Below are 20,490 nucleotides of genomic sequence, written 5' to 3' on the forward strand. Positions count from 1 at the left end.
CCCGCGACGGAGGGAGGGACGGAGGGAGGAAGGGAGCCCGCGGTGCGGCCCTGCTCCGCCTCTACCCTGCTTTCCGGGAGCGCAGCAGCGCCGGGGCCGGCAGCAGGGCCGGGCGGCGGAGGCGGCCCTCGCAGCGCCGCGGCCATGGAGCCCGAGCAGCTGCGCCTTTCCGCGGCCGTGAGTGGGGCCGGGAGGGAGGGATGGAGGGGGCCCGGCAGAGGCGGGCGGGACAGGCCCGGCGGAGGCCGCGGCCTCCATGGCGGCGGGGCCGGGGCGGGCGGAGGAAGGGCCGCCGGGGCCCGTCCCTGTGCCCCACTGCGGCGGCGGAGGAAGGGTCAGGCGGGCCGGGACAGCGCTGGGCCGCTGCAGGATAGCCGGCAAGAAAGAACTGCTTCAGAAGCGACGTCTGACTGGCCGTGGAGCTCCACAAAACTCTAATCCTTGATGTCGTGATCTGCTGTTAGCTACCTTTTACTCCTACTTTTTCTTTCATAGCTGTAATAAAGGGGAAATATCTCGCGAGTGCTTTTTTCTCTTTGTTAGGGCCGTTCTCTGTATAGTATACGCAGGCACGCCTTGTAATAGGTTTTACAAGGAAGAATCAAGTTGTTTATTCTCAGGTTTTTCCACGAAGTTGGGTGGCAAAGCTTCATAGACAACATCAAGGTGGGAAGAGCATGTTGCAGTGAAGCATTCTGACCTTCCACACAGCATCTTTTATCCATCAAGGATGGCTCCTCAAGTCCTCTTATAGATCCTGTGCTTCCTTCATACCCTCCCCAAATAGTTTGTACCAAAACAAGCGCTCAGGGCTGTTCCAAGTCACATCTGGCTGTGAGCAGACACCGCCACAGACCTGTGTGCTGGGCAGATAAAGGGGAGGATGGGCTTATGAGGACAGTGGCATGACTGGGCCCGAGGTCAGGAACCACGAGTTGGGAATATTTTATAGGATTGTTTTGCCTTCTTTCTTCTTCTTGACTGTTGTTTCATGTTCAGTCACATGTTGTGGTCAAGAGTGGACACATTTCACAAGTGTGTGTTTACCTCATTGGAGAGGCTTAAAGGAGGTGTCTTCTCTGGATGCAAATACCTGCTGTAGATGCAGTGCTGGGCAGTCTGTAGTGTCCTGGATTGATGTCGAGAGTTGGTATCTCAGTTTGACATCAGTTGTGTTTTGTGTGGGTTTTAGGAGCCAAGAGTGTAGTGGACTCTGTTCTGTCTCCAGTTGTTTCATCATTAAATAATCCAAGATGTTTGGATTACTTAAGTGTGAGCTAAATGTACTCCAAAGCATATTTGTGCTTGTTTTATTTTTGTGGTTTCAGTTTGTTTTATTGTTTGGGAATAAAAAAATCAAAGTTGGCGCAACAGCAAAATACACTGCACCATTTAAGTCAGTTTTCAGATTCGTGTTTTGAGAAAACACTTGGTATTTGTATTAGTAATTAACTAGAAGCATTCTGAGTCTCACAAATTCCGCCAAAGCAAAGTTTGTGTTGAAGGGTTTACTAAATAGTGAAAGTAGTTATTTTAAATTCTGTTGATTGTGCATGTCCATGTCTATATCTGCTAGGTTAGGCACAAAGCTTTGGTATCTGCTTGTCTATTTCTACAGTTAAATATTAAATATATTTTCCTTATCTGGGATTGTAGTTGTCTGTTTACATCGTCCTTCCAAAATGGCAAGGTTCATTTATGGATGGGGTTCTTTGATGGAGTTCTTGAAATGAAGTAGGCATGTTTTACCAAGAGTCAGGTCATCTTGGACCTGAGGTGTGAGGTTGGAAACCATTCAGTCCCAGTCTCTGTGAGTGTCACCCAGCACTGCTGGAGCTGCTGCTGTCAAACCCAGCATCAATGAAGCACCTGTCCCGCTGTTGCCTCAACAGACAAGTGATCCACAAGTGTCAGGAGTGATCATCGGTCATGGGTTGTGTTCTTTTTCACTCACAGAATTTTTATCTGTGAGGTATTGGAGTGATTCAGAAGAATGTCTGAAGCTGTGAAGAGCTTTCCTGTTGGAAAAGCAGCCTAGTCCTTAGCCAGACCTGCCCTTATACTCACAGTCAGCTTCACAAAAGGCAGTCACCAGCTTCTGAGAGCCCTACAGTATGACTCTGTTGGAGTAACTTTTCTTGCATCCCTTTTTCTTTTATTTGAATCATTCCTGGAATCACTTGAGAGCTGGTTAGTGAGGATGTCTGTTCCTTTCCTGGGCTATATCATCCAAGGGCAACTGCTTTGTGAGAATCTCCTTTCATTTGAGCTTTCTCGCCTGTTTCAGTACTTCATCTGTCTGGGGCTTTCATGGTCATGGTGTTGGCTGAGACTTCCCAGGCGTTGAGTGTGAAGGAAGCTCTTGATGTTCATTTGGGAAGCATTACTAATGCCATTTAAAATATTCCCAGATTAGCATGATATTTTTTAAATTTAGAGGCCAAGTGTGCAGCAAATATATTTGCTGCATACTTATAGAGTGTTCAGATTTGCTAAAAACCGTATAAGCTTCATTAACAAAAGTAGTGACGAGTTGACTACTAGAACCACCTGGCTATGAGACTACATTGTTGCTGCTTTTTTGCAAGTGCATGAGGATGGTTTACAGCAGACATCTGCTGCAGTTGTTTATTTGGTTTGGGGTTTTGTTGGGGGGGTTGTTTGCTTTTTTGGTTTGTTTCTGTTTTGTTTGGTAATGGACGATTTTTATGTCTCATGGGAAATAGGAAATAGTTCAAAAAAAGTTCTGATTTTCTTTTTTTGAAATATATATGTGTAGGAGAGTTATGTGTTCTTCAGAAGCATCCAGAAGAGTGGGAGGAACATTACAGTATTTGTTTATTAATAATAATAGCAAGGGATTTTTGAAAATCTTAAAATGAGTCCTTCACTGACAGTTTGAGAAGACAGTGTTTTACATATTGTGCACAATACAAAGCAGTTGTTGGTGTCAGTAGAGGGTACCTCTGACTCCTCAGCATGGCATTTCTGTGAGGTATTTATGTCAAGAGAAGCCACCTCATCAAAATCATCATCTGGAGTTGGGTCTTTTTTTCAGATTTACAGCTACCAGTGTAAGATCTAATGATCTAAAATGTTGTATGACAGCCCAATAAACTTTTATTCCCATTTTCCTTCATTTATAATGTGGACATATCACTTGCTGTCATCCAGCCCCCTGAAAGACTAGCTCCTGGGGAAGATATTCATGGTTGTCTTACATAAGGAACGTTGTTTAGAAAATAAAAACCCAAGGTATTTATCATACTTCTGGTTTGCTGCACCTGTGTGAAGATTAAATATGAGGACATATGCATATAAATTATCTGTAAAGTGATCTATTTTACAAAGTGATCTTTCTTTGCCCTGTATTATTTGGAATATGCTTTGCATTGTCTGTGGAATTTTGTTTGGCTTAGACATGTGAGAATTTGCACTAGTTTGCTTGCTCTCTGTCTCTCTGTCTTTTATTTATCCATGATGGACAGTGCTGATTTGTAATGATGCCATATCCATATTGCATTAGCAGATATATTGACTGGTCTATTATTTTCAGGCACATGGCCATGGAGGCTATGATTCTGATTTTAGTGATGAGGAGAGTGGAGAGAAGTCTCTGCAAAAGACTAAAAGGTAATGTAGTACAGAATTAACACTTTGCATTATGTATTTTGTACAAATGGCCTCTTAGTGTGCATAGAAGGTGATGCTGTTGCATGTAAGGTCTGGTGTTGAAATGGTTTTTGAAAAAATCAATCTCTTTGATTTCTGCATCTCCTCATCTCAAGCTTGCCAAAGCTTGTCATCTCCAGGGGCAGCTGATTAAGAGCTGTTCTGCCATCTCCATCTGGTGTGTATTTGCCCCTCAGTTCTTGGAGCAGAGTGTTTTGTTTTTCCAAGCATTAGTATCCACTGCTGGGTTTTGGCAGCACTGTTCACACCACTGTGATCCATCAGGACAAATGGAACTGCTAGGAGAGCAAGGCAAAAAAGGCCAAGTGGTAGCAGGCTTTGTAGATACAAAACACATAGAGATACAAAGTGAAGAACTGATGCTACTTCTTTATTATTTAATTTTTGAGGAGACCTGGGAATTGGTGATCAATCCTTGAAATGCACCTGCACATCTCTTATTTGAGATGACCTTGGCCAATACTTTCAGTGATTTGCACAGTTAGTGACCTGGAATTTTGTAGTCTGAACTGACTGATTTATTTGTTTATGTATTTATTTTGCTTTTGAACTGCAAAACACCTTGACACTTTCTGCATCATACTGAATATTTGGCCTACACTTTGCATGTACTTTTCTTACTTTTTCTTGTCTCTCCCTTGCTCTTTTATTGGACTTTATTTAAGAAGACTTTCTGAAAACTGTCCTAGGACTCTTGCATATTTTTCCTTTGTAGGAGAATTGAAATAATGGATTTTGTAGTGTCTGATTGCATTCTGGGGGAAAAAAAATCATGTTTTAATCTTTGAAATCATAGCATGCATTGTGCCATTTAATTTATTTGATAAATACAGCCATTCTCCATTAAAATAATCACTGGTTTTGTTCAGATTTCATTTTATTTAGGTGCCATTGCACATTCTACCATTCCACTTTCTAGGTGGAATATTAAGTAACCATCAGAAGCCTTTCAAAAATACCATTGTTATCCTTGTTCTGGCACACAACTGCTGATTCCTTGTAGGGCTCTTACGTGGGTTCCTTTTTTGCTCTATCATTGTATTTATTTTTACTTTAAGGAAAATAGTAGTCTTAAATTCTCTCCAAATTGCTGTTTTATAGACCCTTCTTAAGGGAATTTTGTGCTTACAGATCCTTTTGAGTAAATGATACCTTAAGTTTCTAGAGTCCTATATTTCACAGCTATAAACAAATTCCCTGGCTTGTTTTCTTCAGGTTTCTGATTACCATGCTTTCTGCCCACTGATAATTATGGGAAAAAATCTTTTCTTCATCTCAGTTTATGAATGAAATTAACTAAATATACCTTTTACTAGCTAAAATGTTTAACTTTTTATTACTTTGTTGAACCCTAAAAATAATTTTAGCTGTCTACTGACAAATATGGTTCATTACATGGCAATTGACTTTCAAATTTGTAATTCTTGTGATTGCACTACAAGAGGCAGAGCTGTTTAATGAGGTGTTGAGACATTGGCATGAAAGGGTGGAATAGGGTTACTGCCAGTCAGTCTCTCTCAGTGAATGCACTGTCCTTCCTGTTCCTACTTTCCTGTCCAACTGAGATTTGTAAAGGACTTTAAATATCAGAGTGAAACTGAGGCATCTTCCAGGTTTTAGCATTGTGATTCTATGGTGATAATAAAAACAAGTATTACAAATTGCTGTTTTAAGCAATTGCCTTTAAATGCCAGCTGGAAGCAAATGCCTTTCTGATTTTGTTCTTCAAGTGAGGTAAAGTCCAAGCTGATGTTGGTTCTGAAGTTTCATTATATTCTTGTAGAAAATAGCTGTATAACAATTTTTGTTACTCAAGATAGTGCAAGGTTTAGCACTTGAAAATTTTATTGCTTATGAAAAGTTCTTGACTAACTTTTCTTCCTATTTCCCACCTTTAGAATACAGGAAGATGCCCTTCTGATAAAGCCATTCCAAAAACCAAAACAAGGCAGTGTGGTTCACAGACAATTTGCCGCTGAAGAATGTGATAGGTATCTTTTATATATTGCTTTTGTGAGACATTTTCCTCTTAATGGAAAGATAGTTTTCATTGGAACATGTTTGTTATTAACAGGGAAGAAGCAAGAAAAAGAAGATTTCACTTGATATCGATGGATGCTGTATCCTTCTGTTTCATTTTTCAGGTTTGAAGATGGGGCACAGGTTATCCATTGTGGTAAAATACTGGGATTTCTCAGTTACCACAATCAGTGATAGTGCAGCACCAGATACTGAGTCATTCCTCCGAGGAGCTTCTTTTTGCTGCTGAGATAAAAGTGAATTGAAAATCTTTTAAGAAGCCATATATAAAGTTTTTATTTGTGAAGACATTTATTTTCTGAATAAGTAATTACACATTTTGCTCAAATTGTGATACAAAATGTGTTTCAAATTATGTTTCTGTTTTGGCCTCACACCGAGGCCAAAGTGTTCTAAGAAGTATTACATATTTTTCTGTGATTTTCATTTCCAAACTAAAGCATACAACTTTTATTTGTTTGTTGGTGGTAGAAATGTAACAAATTATTCCATTTTAGTAGCCAGATTGTTTTTATAATAGAAAAGTACAAACCTGATTTAAACTAAAACTGCAGTACAAAGAGGCTGTTGTCTAAATCACAGCTGAAAAAATGAACCAAGTTTCTGTGTATATGCATACAGAGCATCTTTGATAAAGGTTTTATAAATGAATAATGAGGTTTTAAAGATGAAATTGCCTAGAATTCCTGTATTTGGAAATTAGCTTCTATGAGAGGTTATTAAGTAAAAGTTCCTAATTAACTGCATTCTTTTTTGTTTTTTGGAAATTACTAAACTGTTTGTGAGGAGAAAAGTCTTTCTCTTAATTATATAAAAAGATTTTGGTTGGGTTTTTTTATTTAAAACTGTGGCAAAAGGAAATAAGTTCTGAAACAATCCTTAATTGCTTTATTCAGTATGAAAGACATAAGAAGTTTGTGCATGACTACATTTTATACTATGGCGGCAAAATAGAGGATTTCCGAAGATCTGGGTGAGAGCTGTTGGCAACCTTTCCCCTCCTGACCTCAAAACTCCCTGCTTTGTAAAACTGTTGAATATATATCATAGCTTTGGGGGCAGAGATGGATGTAGCTGTGTGTCAAATTACTAATTATTTTGGTCACAAATGGTAACTACAGTAATTGGAGATACCCAAACACAAAACTGTCTTGTTTCTTTTTGTTTTCATATTTTTTGGTAAGAACTTACCATGAGCTGAATTATTCTTGTTTTGTTATGTAAAAGGAAGGATGACAGGTGATCATTAATGGAGGGTACATTGAGAAATATCTGTCAGAATCTTCAAAATAACAGTCTGAAATACTTCTGAATGTGCAGAATTGCTATCCATTGTCCAGAATAATAACTTCTTTAGAGATATCCATTACTGCCTTTTAACATCACTGTCCTCAATAAAGATTATAAAAGTGTTTTCAGACAGGATCAAGGCATCCACAATTTCAGTGGCCTTTTTCAACTGTGAGTTTTTTTATTTGGGAACAGGTATGCCAGGGAATACATTTTTGATAGTTTTATTTCATAGAAATATATTCCTTTATGCTGTGAGGTAGAGATCAGAACTCTAAAATATTGATGCTTACCAAATTATTATTTGATGGCTTTTCATTTTAATGTTACATTGTACTAAAAAAAGGTGTGTCCTTTTACAGAGCAAATGACAAGACAGATCTTGATGTTATTAGAGAAAACCATAGATTCCTGTGGAATGAAGAAGATGAAGCAGACATGAATTGGTACCTGAAACTATTATAGGATATGTTATTTTTAGATTGCTTGTACTAAATTTGTGGTTTCCCTTACTAATCAAGAATTACTGTGCATACTTGATCATTCTTTGATGCATTTGAAAATGAAAGACCATTAGAAGGTCTTTCATGTTGTAATATTGCTCAAATGCCAACATGAATTGATGACAGAAAGAACTAATAAATAATAGTGATTCTCTGAGATCCAAATAACCGTTCAAAAACTCTGAAGAAAGCAGAGTTTGAAAAAATACAGTTTAGTATGTACTGTGGATTTATTTTATATTTATTTTTCCAGTTTTATGGAAATTACTCCTTAGTTTAATGACTGTGTATCTGTTGCATTTCTAGGTCTACAACTTGTGTTCTTTCAATGAAACCACATATCTTTGTCTTGCTAATATCATTACAATGTAAAGTAAATTATGTTGTCTTCTATATTACTTTTTTGTTTCAGGGAGAAGAGGCTTGCAAAGAAGTATTATGACAAATTGTTCAAAGAATACTGTATAGCAGATCTCAGCAGATACAAAGAAAATAAGGTATCTTTCCTTAGTGTAAATCATCTTGGATTTTGAAGTATAACCTTTTTTAAAAATTGCCTTATGATGGTGGATATGTTGTAAAACCAGAATGTTAGTACTCCTTCCATAGAAAGGGAGCTCTGAGAATTTGTCAAGTTACTTACAAGCAGCAGTTTGAATCCAAGTATTGTCACTGCCTCAAAAATGTGCTTCTGTGGGAATAGGAACATTTCTGTCAGATGATGTTTTATGAAGAGGTACATTGTGTGTGAAAGGCAGAAAATGCAAAGGGGTTAAAGAAAGAAGGCTGGAGAGGTTGCTTGGAGAGGAGCAGTAGATGAAGCCTAAAACCCCATGGAATGTTACTGTTGAAAAAAAAGTCTAAAAAAGAGTTTTCTACTTGAATGCTGGCAGAAACAATTTTGGAAAAGTCTATTCTAAAGCAGCATCTTTTGCTGGTTGTTCTTTTCTGTTTGTGGAAACAGGATTTGTATGTGCCTTGTAAATAAATAGAATTTCTCAAGAGGAGCAGCCCAATTCCAGCACCAGGTTTTCTTCTCAACTGGAACAGCCTTTGTTTTTTCCAAGTTTTTGGCTGACTAACTTCTTAGTCAGAGAGTATACATGAATTTCCTATTGTGTTTTTCCAAAGACTGGTGCTGAACTCAGATGTGTCTTGATGTTTCTAGCACACAGTAACCCAGTCTATATAGTTCTTTTCAACTATTTTATAGTATTGAAAATTACATTCACTGGTAAATATTTGCAAGGACTGGGCTTAGCTCTGTTAAGAAAAAAAGCTGACCAGTCATCTAAAGACAATTGGGACAGTAAAATACAAAAATGCAGTTAAAATCAACAAAAGCTAAAATGCTGAAGATGCCTTCCCTTCTTTTCTGATTAAATTTGATTTTATTTTCCTGTAGGTATTTCCTATCCCTCAATGTCCATTCCATCCCCCATCCCCCCAGCTGATTTCCCTTGAGCATGATTACAGATTTTGTTTCTCTCACTACTGTGCCAAGTTTCCATATGTTTGCTGTCTTTTGTGGGAAACTGTTCTGCCCCAGATTTTTTTTGGTGTGTGTGTCTGTGTGTGTTTTCTTGTGTTGTGTGAACAGTATTTCCCTGTCAGACTTCAAGTGTGTCTATCCTTTGAGGTCACTCTCTGTTCCCATTTATGCTCCTAAGTCATTACCTCTATTTTTGGAATTGCCATGTCAGCATAAGTGCTGTGTCAGGCAATTTGTAAAATATATATGCTTTCTTTTCTCAAATACATTCTGATCATGTGATAGTCCTTTCTTAGAAATTCTTAGAAAAAATAGAAGAAAGTATGAGATTTTTCTCAGTGACTGATTTATCCATGCCCGTGTTTGGTACAGAAGGATTTCAAAGCAGGCTTTTTTCTTGGAAGTCTTAAATAAGCTGCTCATCCCATTTGCACTGATGGAATACAGTCTGTGCTTTCAGATTTTTCCTGCCTTAATTTTTATTTCTGCATCTCCAGAAACTGGAAGATGGATATCTTTAGCCCCCTGTGCCTTTTGCTTTGCAGTGCTGGTGCTATGAGAAGTGCTGGGTAGATAAAAGCTTCTCAGCTAGTTGGCCTTTTGCATGATAGTTGTGATGCTTCATCTTAATATAAGAAATTCTTTTATAGTGAGAACATTCAGTTGCTGGAACAACCTCCCCAGTGGCACAGTGGGATCCCCATTGCTGGAGGTTTTTCAGATGCAGTTGCCCAGGGTGATAGATAATCTCATCTGGCTCCCTTCCCCATGGAAGGTTGAAGCTGGTAGTCTGTTGAGGTGCCTTCCAACCTGAGCTGTTCTTTGGTTCTGTGATTCTGTATCATGCTACTTGGTGTGAAAGCAAAAGTTGGAGGTCAGTTTTCTCTGTTGTTTTAAGTACATATATTGCACAGATTGAGACTTGCACTTATGTGCTCATCTGTCTTTTCACAACTGTAATTGTTTGCTTCTGGCCAAAATCTTCTAGTTAGATTGGTTTTCTAAAGATCTCTGCATAGAAATTGTAGCTCAGATCTCTTTAGGAGCTTTTCTTCTGAAGTCAACCACTGTTTTACAAAGGACTGGATAAAGGTTTCATGGGAGCATCTCCTTTGAGAATCTGAAAAATAAGCAGGACCACCTACTCAAAAACAGAAGCTCAGAAGAAATCAGATGAGCCCCTGAGGCCACAGGCATGTTCCAGTTGCTGGTACTCATTTGCACACACACACACACACACACACACACACACACACACACACACACACACACACACACACACACACACACACACACACTGCTAGGACTGCTCTCACAGCCAGAGCTGCAGACCCACTCACCCTTCTTGCTCCCAGGCTGCTTCACCTGCTGATGATCATGATGATCAGTCTGGCTTGGTCTTCACTGGTGTTTGCATTTAATCAGAAATGCCAAGGTGAACCTCTGGTGTGAGGCTCTGTAGAGACAGTGGAAGAGTGTTCTGACAGCTCTTGCTTGTGCTGGGTCTGTTACTCCTGACACTTTCCCTAGGTAAGAGTTTTCTAGGTCAAGGTTGTCTTTGAACCTTCGGTGCATCTTGTCTGCAAACTTTGAGGCTGATAAATGACCATCTGTATTGTCAGATAGTTCAGTTCTATTGTCAGCTTTGCAGTGCAGCACAGGAGGGTGCTCTGCATTTAAGTTTTACTTTGATATGCACTGGACTGGAAATGTTCCCTTTGTTGTCTTACTTTCCTAGAGAATTTCTTATTTGCTGTCTCTCTACTTTGTTTTGTAGCTTAGCAGATTGGAAGTGTGTCCTATTTGCTAAGAAATGAAATCTGTTTGACACCTGGTCATTAAATAAAATACATTTTATTATTTTGTTTTCATTTCCAGATTTCTAGGCCAACTTGTCTTGTACTTGGCAATGTTAATATGTTTGCTTTTGTAATTGTTTTTCAGCATGGAGGACTTCCCGTAAAAATAAAAATACAAATACTTAAACTATTTTTATTTAAAAAATACTATTCTGGCAAGCTGAGGCAGAGAGATATTTTTAATTAAAAGAGAAAAAATTAAATTTTCATGACCAGAATTAAAAGGATGAGCCACATGAAGGACACCAATCAACTGAAATTAGTCTTTACAGTGCTTAATATGTTGACTATTCACAACTCAATTTTGGTTCTTATCTTAACAGTTTGGATTTCGATGGCGACATGAAAAAGAAGTAATTTCAGGAAAAGGTAATGCTGTCTTTCATTTTATGTTAGATTTCTTCTTGATGCTCCTCTTGCTGCTTTTGGACATAATTTTGTTAGATAATATTTGATGATACCTGTAAGTTTATCAGATAATAATGTACAATAAATTGACATGTCTTTCAGCTTTCCTGTTTTATGCTACATAGGTTTAGATTGCACACTGATCTGCACATATTACAATTAAAAGAGCATATAGTTCATTTTCACAAGGTCACTTCTGTAATGAGCACCACCTTAATATGTTTGATAATGTAGAATTTCATGGGTGGGCTTTTTACCTGCTTTTCTCTAGCAGTTCTTCTACCTCATTAGCAGCTTTTGATACCTGTAATTGAAATCTCTCAGTAGTTTTCTTCAGGATATAATTTATTGATTAACAGTTTCTCCAGTGCTGTTCTGCAAAACTTTAATTAAAAAGTTTCTTGTGTGAGACCTGTTTTAGACTAAACTGATTTTGAAAGCTTTGGTGGGAATGATTATCATGTCTCCCAATCCTGCCTCTAAATCAGCACCTTAATTCTGGGTGAGAAGTCTTACCAGTGTGTTGCTGGGACTTTGCACAGTGGTCCTTGTTCCATGGCAGAGGTGCTTGGGCTTTTTCAACATGCTGAGCAAGCAAGCAAGTGAGGTGGGTCAAGCATTGCTGTTCCTGGGGTGGATTCTCATACACTTGTGGGTTTCTGAAGTCATGGATGCACATGCCAGAATATTGCATGGAGTTGCTGATGAGTTTCACTCAGTTACAGTTGTTTAAACAGCTGTATTCTGCAAACACCTGTATTGTAATATATTTCAAACAGTTAGAAATGCATTCATGAACTGTATTTTTGAACTGTAAATGTTAAAGCCTCTAAAGGTAGTTGTAGTCATATGTTGCATTTAGCACTACACATTATATTAATGGATAGTTACATTTGATAAAATTACATGCTGTATTGAATACCTTACCAAGATAATTAAGATTAAATGAGAAGTAAATTATTTTTATGTCTTCGTGGGGGAAAAATTATAGCTTTATATGTTTAATATGTGGTACTTCATATTTTAAAATGTGGGGGAAAGTGCAGAATTATATATTCCAAGCTTTTTAATGGGATCCTAATGAAAAACGAGCAATGGGAGCAGGAGTGGGTAAATCCTCCCTTTCACCACAGGGGGGCGCGAGAAGCCAACCCGCTCGCGGGTGTCGGACGTGCTAAGTGTGGTTCCAAAAAATCCTTTTAAAAACACCCGTGGGTCATTTATGCTATTTTACAATATACATCAGCCATAGAAATTGCTTAATTAAATGTAATAACACATCTACACCTACCTGACTGATAATTAGCGTTAGCATTAGCCTTGTATGTACCTATTGTATGTACTGCTGTAGATGGGTCAGTGGTGATGTACAGTAGTGATGAGAGCCACTGCTGGTGCACTTTTACCAAGGTTTGGAGGTGGTAACAAGGGCATGCAGCAATGGAGTACTCCCATTTGGTTGCTTTGCATTTGGTGCCTATCTTTGCATGGTTACAAAAAAGAAGGGCTAGGATAAGTGAAAGAAGACGTGATGTATTACTAATTGAAAAGGCCAAATTGTTTCTTTGGCATCTTTCGTCTTTGCCATAAGTTTTGAAAGGAGATCATATTGGAGATTGCTATGACATAGGGTATGATAGCCATACCTTACGTGGGGTTAAACATACTTAATGTATATTAATTTGAAACTTGCTTTTTTAGTGAGAGTTCTGGTTTGTTTCTTTACTTCAAATGTTTGCATTGCAAGTGGTGTTTCATTACAGAACTGAAGTATCTGAGGACACTGCCAATCCATCAGTTAGCTGCTTAAGCAGAATTTTCTGAGGTTAATCGTTCACCAACAGTCCTGCTTGTGAGCCTATTAATGCACATCCTTTCTGCTGCTCTGCATACAAATCAGTCTCTGCAAAGGGAATGCATGTATCTTTATTACTCCAATATTGGGACTTCAGTGGTGCAAACAAAATTGATTATGTGCAGATCTGTTTTAAAATCAGTGTTGCTTTCAAATAATGAACCAAAGGAAGCTTTTAAAGCTGACATAGCATTTCTAATGAAGTTGAATTTCCTTTTCTTAAAGGAAAGGTATTTATGGATATTCACTAGAATACAAATTGTATGTCCTGTATGTCAGGTACACTAGTTACATAAAAAGCATGTGGGCATCTTCGTACTGTACAAACGTGATGCTTTGAATAATTTGATGTCATTAAAGATGCATGTCTGAATCACAACCTCTGATCCATCATCATCTGCTAACTAAGTAATCATTTGGGGTATAGGATGTAACCTGGTGATGTTCATTTTTTCAGAGTTCATATTAGGCTTATTATTTCATAATGTACACTCTCATCCATACATTTCAAAACACAGATATGTTTTTTCCTTTGCAAATAGGCAATATTGGACAAGTACGATTGCTTTGTTGTTCCCTGTTATTATTTCCTTAATCTACATGTTATTTTTAGATTTGTGGGGTTTTTTTATTTGAAAGAAATGGAAAATGAAAACCAAAAACAGAGCAGAACTGGAAATAACAACCCCATATTATTAATGTTAATCATTGAACCACAGTTTGCTGGTTTTTTTACTCTTTACAGGTCAGTTTTCCTGTGGAAATAAACACTGTGAGGAGAATGAAGGCCTGAAGAGCTGGGAGGTGAATTTTGGTTACATTGAACATGGTGAAAAGAGGAATGCACTTGTAAAATTGAGTAAGTCAGCCCTTCTAGGATATGTACACTTAAAAGAAGACAAGTATCTTGTACTTTGAATGTTATTGAGTGAGACCCAGTGATAATAATATGAGTTCATGACAAAGGCAGAATAGGAGATCATTTTGTTGAATTAATCACAGGTAGTAGTATGGTGCTCTTGATTTAGAGAGAGCAGCTGTTATCATTATATATGACAAAGTTGTTACAGATTAAGAACTTTATTCTGTATAAGTAGCATGTCATAAAATTTGAATAATTGGCTATAAGCTGTTTCACATAGAAGCATTTCTAGATTAATGGACAATACTGCATTGCAAGGAGAATTTCAACATTGTCATTGCTCATTCAGTTACTTGGCTTGGAAGTCCTTAGGGCTTTGGACCAGACAACTTCTTTGCACATCTTTGACTTTACTGATTTTATTTTAAATATTTGAGTTTTCTTCTAAAAAAGAATTCTCAAAGTTCTATTTTTAAACAATTTTCCATCCGTACGTCTCGACTGTGATTTTCTCATTCAGAATTGTGTACATGATGATCTGTTTATCAGATAATTAAACTTAGTACAGTTTATACAGTTACTTCATGTAAAATGAGTGAGTAGTGGGGCTTTTTCCTTTTGTGCACAAGACATTCCACATGGGAGCACTTGGTCTCTGACAAAGCTGTAAGAGATTTACACGTCTTCAGTGTGATTGCAGAAGAATTGGATCTGTGCACAAGGATCCATAAATGGGATGTCTGTACATGAGAAGCACTGATAGTTCTTTAATGAAGAGCTGCCAGTGCTAAACTTGTGATTGTCCTTCGCATTTAGTAAAATCTGAGTTTGTATTGGAGACTTTCATCATGTATTTTTTCAATCCTGAGTGCAATTACATTGTAACTAGTGCTTTGAAGGAAAAGCTGCTGATGTTGAAGGATCTAGCTCTAACTAGTTTTGTATTTTTGTTAATTATGCTTCAGGTTATCAGATTCTTGGCTGCAGTGTTCTCATTTTCTCTTTTTCAGGACTATGTCCAGAATGTTCCCACAAGCTAAACTTCCCTCATCGGTAATGAAATATTTTGAAAATAATGGGGACTGAATTATTGATAAGTTACAATTATGATGAGCAGCACACAGGGACAAAACATCAGTGAGATGATTAGGAACTTCATTTATCCTGAAATAGCATGAATATTCTGGAGTTCTTATATAGCCACTGACTTGTCACTGTTGAGAGTTAAGATGTTCTGCTAATGACAGCACAAAACCCCCAGGCTGGAAGAATTCCATCCCTACCACCACAGAAGTTTCATTTGCTTAATTTCAGCCCAGTAATTATTTTTCCTCTATTTCTATATAGCACTTTTTTTTTTAACTGAATCAATTTTTTTCTGTTTAACTACTGATAGGTGTCTGAAAATATGACACATATTTGACTGAATTAAATATTTCAGATTTACTGTTGCATAAGAAGTACATATAACAGAGGAGGTGTACATTCATCTTTTTTAAAGGAGGAAAGAAGTCAAAGCATGCAAGAAAAGAGGCACAGCTGCACAGAACTCTAAGGAGCCAAAAAATAAGAAGAGAAAATTGTCTCGTTCAGCAAAAAAGAAGTCCAAAAAAAAGACTGGTAAAGGTAAATTTAAACTTTAAAACTTCAGTTGTTAAAATACTCAGGTTAATTGAACCTGAGTTTTGCAACAGATGAATAGATGGAGACATATTGTTATGTATAAATACTTTTAGTTACACAGAAAGATATGTAACTTTCTTGACTGCAACAAAGGTAGTCAAAAAGGTAAATTTCTTAGGTAAAATTTCCTAGATGCAGAAAAAAGATAAGTTTCTTATATTTAACAGAGAGGGACAGCCTTTTGAAAAGTATGCACTGCAAGAGAAATTTGTGCAAGCGTTGGATGTTGCATACTAGAAAGGGTTGTGAAGTATTTCATTCCATGAGGCTTTGGGGTTGAAAGCATTTTGGAAATGTTAGATAACCTTTTTACACCAGGGATCTTGGGTTGACATAAATAGGCTCAAACTGATGACCTTTGCACTCATTTTAAAAATCCTTTTATTTCAGTGTTTGCTCTCTTTCTCTGAATGTGGTGTGTGCATGCATGTACACATCTTTAGTGTAATAGATTGTGATAGAAAAATCTTTGTAAACAATATAAGATAACAGATAAAATCAAAAGCTGTTTACTGTTTTTTTTTATTTTGGTATTTCTTTACAGATCAGGTTTCTTCAGACGATTCAGATAATTCTGATAAAGGTATTTTAGTATCCTTTATGGTTTTGTAATAAGTTGTATAATATCATAGACAGTTGTCATTGATCTTGGTTTTATTAGCTGTCTGTTTCAATATATTATATGATAAGAATGCTGTCTGAAACAAGGAGAAATATGAAGGTTTGAATGAATGACTTACATATCTTGGAGAAAAAGTGTAGGGAATTTTAAGAGGAGATTGTTTAATCAAAAAATAAAAATGTGGGCAGATAACAGAATGAAAATAATCAGAAAAATGAGAAGTCAGGTTGTTGCAAAAAAGAGCAGAGGGTGCAAAAATAGGTACTTTGTTAATAATTTCATGTTGTGTAGTCTGTACTGTGTAAGGATAGTATTTTTCTGATATAATAGCTACATTTTCCTTCAGGGAGTTAAACTGATATGTACTCTTCTCAAAAAAAAAAAATTAAAATAAATCCTAGGCTTTAATTAATGTCTTTTCCAACTACCACCTGTAGTACCTCAGAGACCTACTTATTGCAGGTGGATGCATTTAGCCACTGCTTGTATCTCAGTGAGTCCAGTCTCCAGTTCCTTTTTTTGTGAAATAGGTCCCATCTCCTGGTCATGCCAGTCCTTGTTGCAGACTGTCTAGAAGTGATTGACTGTTTTCACTGCTCTGCTATACATTTTTAAGAATGTCCTCACCCCCTAGGCTTTCCCAGTTAGATACAGGAAGACCTGAAGCACTTTTCTTATGATTTGGGCCATGCCCAAATTTGTTTTGTCAGGAAACTTATTGGAAGATTCGGGGGGGGGGGGGGGGGGGTGGAGTTTCTTATGTGAAATTCCTGTACACTAATATGAAATAGTTATGCAATAATCCGTGGTTTTTTATAATTTCATTTACTGATAAGTCACAATTGATAAGAACTATTGTTTAAGTAAGGTAATTGATTAATCTAGTATCATAAATTGAAACTATATTGTATATCTGGGTTTGTAATTATTTAGTTTTAGGGAAAAAAATGCTATGTTGCTGTTGTCAAGATAATTTTTTTGACATGGCTGTTGTTATGTTTGACCAAAACATTGCTTTGTGATACCTAAGAATCTTTTTGATTACACTAATTAGCATTGCAAAACATTTTCATTTTCACTTTATGCAAAGTGTTCTGTTTATTCTCATGGTTGCAATTAAACATTGCTTCTAGCAATATACCATCTAATTTTAAAAAATAATATTTTAAATTTTATTTTGTAAACATTTTAAATTTTTTAACAGATTCAGATGACAGCAGTGCTGAAGATGGTCCTTCAGAAGCTGACTCTTTGAAAGGTCCTCTACGAGAAGCAGATGAAAAATCACGGTTAGTTTGATTGAGCTTGCAGCTACTGAAGTGTACAGGGTCCATTCAGAATTGCAAGACAGAATTGTCCAGTGTTGCAATGAATATTCACACATAAAAGGTTATGTCAAATCTCTTTCCATGCAATGAACCTAAAAATGTGTATTTAAAGAGGGGACATACACAACTCTTGAGGAAAACCTTTGTTAAGCCATGGCCATAGCAGTGCTGCCTTACCCCCTCTATAGCATTATTATCTTAGTGGCAGGTCCTAAGGGTCAGCTCACACAGGGAAATGTGAAGGGTATTGGAATGTAGTGAGTAAGTCAAAATTATCTATACTTTTCATAATTCTAATCAGAAGTTTGCTAAAACTTTTTTATTCAAAGATTATCTCCTAGGTACAAATCCATAGCAGAACTTTCTGATGTTTATATTTTGTTGTTGTTACAGGGAAGAGGAGTTTCATGAGTATTTTCAAGATTTATTTCTCTAAAACTTGCATTTGATGTTGGCTGATTTTCTTCATGAGTTGTCAAGATGGAAGTCTGGAAATCCAGTCATAATTTTCCAGAGGCCCCTATCTGCCAGCATACCTTTTCTACAGTCACTCATATGGACCATTTGGATGGATTTTCTTTGTAGAAGGATTTAAATCTAAAAACTTTATTTCCTGTAGTAGGCTGCATACTCTTGAAACAAGAGAAATAATTTTTCAGTTCAGTGCAAAATATATATGGCACCCAAACTTATACAAACAAGAATATAGCTTATTAACATTACAACAAGGAAGTTCACTGCTTTTTATTTGATCTCAAACTTCAGTTATTACCAGATTTTTGTAAAGGAGCATTTTGTAAGATTGTGTGAGTAGTTTAAAGCCATACACTTTATTTATATTTTTAATTTATTAAACAGGAATTAATAGCCTTAAATTTATTGGCTATTTAGATTTTAATATTTGGGTATTAATCTCTGTAAATATTTTCAAATGCTATTGGAGAACATCACATTTTGTCAAATATGTATTCTATCTCTCCTACTCCTTTAAAAAGTTTGGTTTATTGTGACTTTCTTTTAAATTTTAGTTGTAATGTGATATGTCTTACAATTCCACCTATAAAAATATGTTTGGTTGGTGAAAATCTTGGTGTAAAAAATAACATGCAGCTTTCTGCTGGAGATGTACGTGACTTTCATGTGATCTGTGGCTTCTGACCTCCTTCCCATTGACTGAACATTAATCCTTCTTTCACGTGTAATCCTGAATTTACAAATAAAGCCTGTATATTGCTTGAGAAATGTACTGGATTCATCTTCTTTCACTTGCAGCACATCTTTAAACATTCATTCAGTCATGTTTCCAAAGAAACAGACTGCACATGAAAAAGTACTATGCCAATATTTTTTCTGTCTGGTGAAAATTACTTTGTATACAAGGGTCATACTTTTTAAAATTAAGTTTTCATGTTAATCTGAGTAAATTAATGTTGTATAAAGTATATTGTTGGTAAGTACTTCTCACTGTAGGCGTAGAAAGTATTTCTAGTAAGTATTTGATGTGGACACCAAAACAGCAGAGATGGTTGTAGTGTATTTATGAACATTTCACATGCACTCATATGAATAAGTTAAGAACTCTATTTACAAGTATTACTTACTATAATTACATTTTAAACATTTTGTACTTACATAATAGATGTACAAGGACATATATAGGGCGTCCTTGAGTAAGAAATAAACGTATCCTTGCATGAAGGCTTCTTTAGGTAAGAAGGGGGATTTAAAGGTTAATTCTCTGTCATCTTGCAAGCTTGGCTGAGAGTCAAATCCAATCTGCAGCAATCTGCTTAAACGTGTGCAACTTGCCCCAAGGGGCTTCTCTCAACTGCGTTGCTATTTTTGTTGCTTCAAGTATTGTATATTAATTATATGCTCTGAATAACTAGCTTCTCTTTGGGTCTTTAACATACAGTTATAAAAAGTTACACTATACATATTAAATACATAATTTAATACAGTTTAAACAAAATTACATTATTAGACAACCTTGAAATGGTTTTCTTTAGCAGCGGCATTTAATACAGAAACTAACGTGATACCCAGTTCTATGTCATAACTGTTTGCATAAAATACTTGGTTCATTTACAAGTCAGAATGTTGTGAGTATTTGGAGGTTTTTTGTGGATTCCTTTAATTTTGAGTGAGAAATGTACACAGTTATCTCTGTTCACAGAGCATTCTTAGAAAGGTTTATAAAGAGCAAATTGCTCATTCTCCTTCCGTATGGATACGGAGGGTCCTTCAGAGGAAAGAAAAAGCGTGGGTCTGCTTTGTTCAAAGGAGCAGGAAAAGTGGCAGGATTGAGTCTGAATGTTGAATTTCTCTATTGCAGGAGTTGCATTTGACATCCACCTCCTTAGATTTGAAACTTGTTCCCGTGAATACTCAGGTGTGTGTCTAACATAGTGGCCATTTTCCCTCCTCCATGGAGGAGCTGGCTTCCCGAGTGGAAGGTACGGAGTGGACTTGGGGGGGGAAGGTCAGTGTTCATGAAGAGCTCGTTTGTGTGCACTCTGTCTACTTGGTTTCTTGTTATCTGCTAGAAACACAGGTAATGGCAATTTTGATGCGTTTTACTTCTGCTTTGCTCTCCCTCAGAAGATTAAATTGATGCCAATTAATTGGTTTTCAAATACTTTAATTTATTGCATTTTGAAAGACATGCACTGGGAGTATGTGAGCTTTTAAAATGCCCTTGAAGGCAGATTCTGCTGTAGATATGCTGGTGTATCTTAGTAAACTTTTACTTGTGTGTAAAGTATGACGTTTGTGGTCTGCTATTTTACATTTTTACAATAAAAGCTGCTTAGTTTAGGAACTGTGGGAGAGCCATTTGCATGTGATCAAAAGGC

The 20,490-nt window shown here is 36.9% G+C and overlaps 1 protein-coding gene across 1 annotated transcript; it reads left to right on the forward strand.

Moving 5' to 3' along the window:
* The first annotated feature begins 65 nt into the window (after positions 1-65).
* LOC131561239 (protein FRA10AC1) lies at positions 66-18,852 on the forward strand. Its single transcript, XM_058810460.1, has 14 exons — positions 66-177; positions 3,557-3,633; positions 5,592-5,684; positions 5,768-5,813; positions 6,630-6,706; positions 7,386-7,469; positions 7,939-8,023; positions 11,201-11,246; positions 13,886-13,999; positions 15,013-15,055; positions 15,504-15,628; positions 16,230-16,268; positions 17,512-17,596; positions 18,029-18,852. Exons 1-14 carry the CDS (start codon positions 145-147, stop codon positions 18,069-18,071), a joined length of 990 nt encoding a protein of 329 aa, XP_058666443.1. The 5' UTR covers positions 66-144; the 3' UTR covers positions 18,072-18,852.
* The last annotated feature ends 1,638 nt before the right edge of the window (positions 18,853-20,490 follow it).

Source organism: Ammospiza caudacuta, chromosome 9 (assembly GCF_027887145.1).
Source record: "Ammospiza caudacuta isolate bAmmCau1 chromosome 9, bAmmCau1.pri, whole genome shotgun sequence".
Classification (NCBI taxonomy): Eukaryota; Metazoa; Chordata; class Aves; order Passeriformes; family Passerellidae; genus Ammospiza; species Ammospiza caudacuta.

Excerpts from the sequence above, each read along its gene's own strand:
- LOC131561239 (XM_058810460.1), top strand. The coding sequence starts at position 145 with ATGGAGCCCGAGCAGCTGCGCCTTTCCGCGGCC. Across the intron at positions 178-3,556 it reads AGCTGCGCCTTTCCGCGGCC|GCACATGGCCATGGAGGCTA; the intron begins GTGAGTGGGGCC and ends TATTATTTTCAG. Across the intron at positions 5,814-6,629 it reads ACTTGATATCGATGGATGCT|TATGAAAGACATAAGAAGTT; the intron begins GTATCCTTCTGT and ends TGCTTTATTCAG.